At 64.6% G+C, this 3,501-nt stretch overlaps 1 protein-coding gene across 1 annotated transcript in view; it reads right to left on the bottom strand.

The window, feature by feature from the left end:
* Positions 1 to 3,501, bottom strand: part of SLC25A10 (solute carrier family 25 (mitochondrial carrier; dicarboxylate transporter), member 10) — a 10,548-nt gene that overhangs the window by 6,081 nt on the left and 966 nt on the right. Inside the window, exons 2-7 of the mRNA XM_011994597.1 lie at positions 2,271 to 2,390; positions 1,744 to 1,858; positions 1,602 to 1,650; positions 1,307 to 1,348; positions 497 to 540; positions 291 to 361 (exon numbers count right to left, since the gene is read on the bottom strand). Of these exons, the coding sequence (XP_011849987.1) occupies positions 291 to 361; positions 497 to 540; positions 1,307 to 1,348; positions 1,602 to 1,650; positions 1,744 to 1,858; positions 2,271 to 2,354 (405 nt within the window). The 5' untranslated portion in view covers positions 2,355 to 2,390. The remainder of the gene's footprint in view (positions 1 to 290; positions 362 to 496; positions 541 to 1,306; positions 1,349 to 1,601; positions 1,651 to 1,743; positions 1,859 to 2,270; positions 2,391 to 3,501) is intronic.

Raw genomic sequence — 3,501 nt, 5'->3', positions numbered from 1 at the left:
GGGGGGCCCAGCTCAGGGAAAGCACACAGTGCCCCAAGCAACACCACCTGGCAATGGCCAAGCACCTGCTCCGTCCATCCGTGAGGCCCAGAAAGGGGAGACACCTGCCCGAGGCCCTTCACAGGCTGCAGCCCTGACCCACCCATGCCCCCAATCCCGCCCCACCAAGGCCACAGCTGGTGGTTCCCCAGGAGGGTCTTGGTGCCCAGTGCCTTGTTCTATGGCCCCTCTCAAGATGGAGGTCAGAGGTCGCAGGCACTGCCCACACCCACCCCACGCAGGAGGCCTACCTGGCCCACGGTGACTAAGGCCCCTCGGCTGGACGCCATGGTCGCACCTGAGAACAGTCTCCTCAAACCCTCTGCACAAGCAAGGGGTGAGGCAAGGGGTGAGGCCAGGCACCTGGCCCAAATCCCTCGGTGCCCAGTCCTGCACAGCGCTGCCCACCCTGCCTGCAACCCCAGACCCTCGCCTGTGCACAGCACCTGCCCCTCACCTTCACGAGCCACGCGGTACAGGCCATCCAGCGCATGGGCGTAGCTGCCGGGGACACAGAATGACCACATGAGACTCCCCCGACCACTGGCTCCCACAGAGGGTCCTCCCAGGCCCTGTTGCAGGCCGGGGGTTCTTGAGGAAGCAGAGGCCTCATGGGCCTGAAGATCTCTCCCTGGGAACATCTGAGGCTGGTCCTACCGTCCCATAGCCACTCCGTCCACCCCGCCTGGCCCTCAGGGAGGAGGTTCCATCTTTTCCAACAGAGTCCCTGGATGGGCACCGCTCCTCAAACACAGGCCTCCTGCCTGCCAGCCCCCGGGAGTCCGGAGGGAACACAGTCTGTGTGCACAGCTAGGAGCCAGAGCTCCCCAGGGGGCCTTGGAAGCGGCAGGGAAAATGGCTCACGCTACAGTTGAAGCGGACCCCAGGCCCTAGAAAGGCCCCGGGCCATGGCAGGAGGGTACAGCTGCCCTGAGCTGGGCAGGGAGGCAGTGCCTCCTTCAGGCGTTTCTGTTGCACGCGCTCTCTCCATACCTGCGGCCTTCACCTCCGCACTCAACGCCCTGGGTGCAAGCAGGCCCAGCCCGCAATCCAACCAGGCTCTCCCCGCAGGAAGAACCCAACGGTCCTGGGGGGCGGAGTGACACCCCTGAGTCCAGAACAGCCGTCAGGACCCTCCATGGACCATACAGGCACCGCAGCCTGCTGGAGTCCCAGCTAGGTCACGGCACAGCAGCTGGGGGTCTGCTCCCGCCCAAGCCTCCTGCACCCCAACCACCCCGAGAAGGCAGAGCTGCCCATGACTCACTTGCGCCGCTGACCCTGGGGCAGCTTCACGTCATTCTGCATCCTGAAACAGAAGCAGGTGGCGGGAGGGGCAGGCAGGCTGAGGGGCCTGGGCAGCCCTGGCAGAGCCCCACGGGCAGCAGGGGAGCTTATGTTGGTCAGCGGGGCCCACAGGACAGGGCACGCCAGGGCTCAGGGACACCCACCCTCCTATGCCCAGGACACCAGGGTCTGAGTGGCTTGTTCCAGGCTGACCCCACCCTGCGAGCAGCCCTGACAGGCCCTAGCCTTGCAGGTAGGGTGGAGGGGACACCAACCTGACGTTGACCAAGTCCGCGGGCGTCCCCACGAAGCCTCCAGCTAAACCTGTGGTGACACAAACCCCAGAGACGAGCAGAATGACACGTGGCATCCTCAGCCCACCTGGCCGCCCCGTGCCCCTCCCACCCGGCAGCTCACCGCTGATGGAGCCCAGCAACACCTTCTGGTGGAAGGGGAGGGGCCCCTGGCTGCCCTTGGCCACGCGGTCCCGCACAGTCTCGTAGATGGCGAACCGAGTCAGGGAGTAGGTCATCTGGGGGAGAAGGGCCCGGCTTGGAGGGGTAGGCACGCCCCACACCCCTCAGCCTCACCACCCTGGCCCAGCCAGGCCCCCCTCAGCCCAAGGGTCCACAGGGACCCTGAGGGGCCATTGGGCCAGCATGCAGCCGAGCCAGTTCACAAATCTAGAGCTGCACCCTGCTTTCTCCCTCCCTGGGCCTCAGTTTCCCCACTGGTAAGCGACGGCCTCAGGCCCAGCCCTGAGAACTGGGTGGCTGCCCATGGAAGGCCCACCCTGGGGTCACCAACTCTCGGCCTGCTAGGTCCTTCCTTGCACAAAGTCTTGAAACAGAGATGGAAGTAGCTTGGATGCCCACTGCAGGACTGAGCCCGTATGGGAGCCCCGAGGGGTCGGGGGGAGTCCGAGACTGGCACCCACCGCACACCTGTCTGCACAGCGAGGCGCTCAGGCCGCTGTAGAGCGCCAGGATGCCGTCGGTGCGCACCACCCGCAGTGCCATGCCCGTCATGCGCAGCTTCACCTCCTGCTGCGTCTGCAGATGCACCTGTGGGAGCGAGTGTTCTCAGACCCCACAGCGACCCCAAGGGATCGGTGCCAGGTCCATCCAGAGAGGCGGAAAATGAGGCAGGAGACAGTGATAAGGCCTCCCACGGCCCTGCCCAGGGACTCCACACCCCCGCTTGGAACCAGCTCACACCATTGCTTTCCAACAGCAACCACATCAGCGGACATGGAGCCAGAGGCCATGGAACTGAGAGTGCCCGTGACCCCGCGGGCGCCCGCGCTGCACCTGAGTCCTGGCTGCACTGGCCTCAGGGGCTTGCCATTGTCCTTCTGCAGATGAGGAAACTGAGGCACTGAGCGGTAACGCACCCGCTGGTGCCATCAGGATTTGGGCCCAGCGAGGAGACCCCAGAGCCCTACTTTTTATCCACCACACCATGTCTCAAGAGGGACAAACGTTTACGGGGACTCAGAAACGGCCAGGGAGCCTGCAGGACCATGGGAGACTGAGGAGGTAGCCAGAAGGCCTTGAAAGGCAGCAAGAGCTCAGCAGCGGACAAGGGTATGATGCAGCTGGCCGCAGGGCATAGCAGCCTTCTCCGCAAAGCACCTAGGAGCTGCGGGCAGGCACTCGGGGGCCATCAGCCTGACAACCTCCCATTCCGTTGGCCTCCACCACTCATAGGACCTCTGCCTCCTGGCCTGGCCAGCTGAGAGCTCCAGGCAGAAGCAGGGTGGGCCAGGGCCAGAAAGGAAGGCCAGCATCTGGCCCAGGATCCCAGCTCCTGGGTCCCACTCCCAGCACTGACCCCAAAGAAACCCATCCACTGCTCAGTGTGACCTGCACACACGCGGCCCCTGTCACGCATACCCAGGGGGGCGGCAAAGATGGGTGGGGACAGAGAGGAGCCTCCCGTTGTGCTAGCCCAGCAGAACAGAGGGACTGGGCCACACAAGCAGTAGCCCCTGTCCAGGCCAGATGCCACAGCAGGGACTGTAGGGACATGGGACAGAGTGATCAAGAAGCTTTAAAACGATCTTTCCACAGCCAGAGAGCCCTGGTGAGCAGTCCTCAGGGGCACACCCTGACCACAGCCCCATATGCTGCCAGCAGCTGGCTTCTTCCACCCTCCCAGGCCAGAGGGCAGTCC

Source organism: Mandrillus leucophaeus, unplaced genomic scaffold (assembly GCF_000951045.1).
Source record: "Mandrillus leucophaeus isolate KB7577 unplaced genomic scaffold, Mleu.le_1.0 Scaffold1, whole genome shotgun sequence".
Lineage (NCBI taxonomy): Eukaryota > Metazoa > Chordata > Mammalia > Primates > Cercopithecidae > Mandrillus > Mandrillus leucophaeus.
Note: the sequence above shows the minus strand (reverse complement) of the source record. Positions and strands in the feature narration are given on the sequence as shown.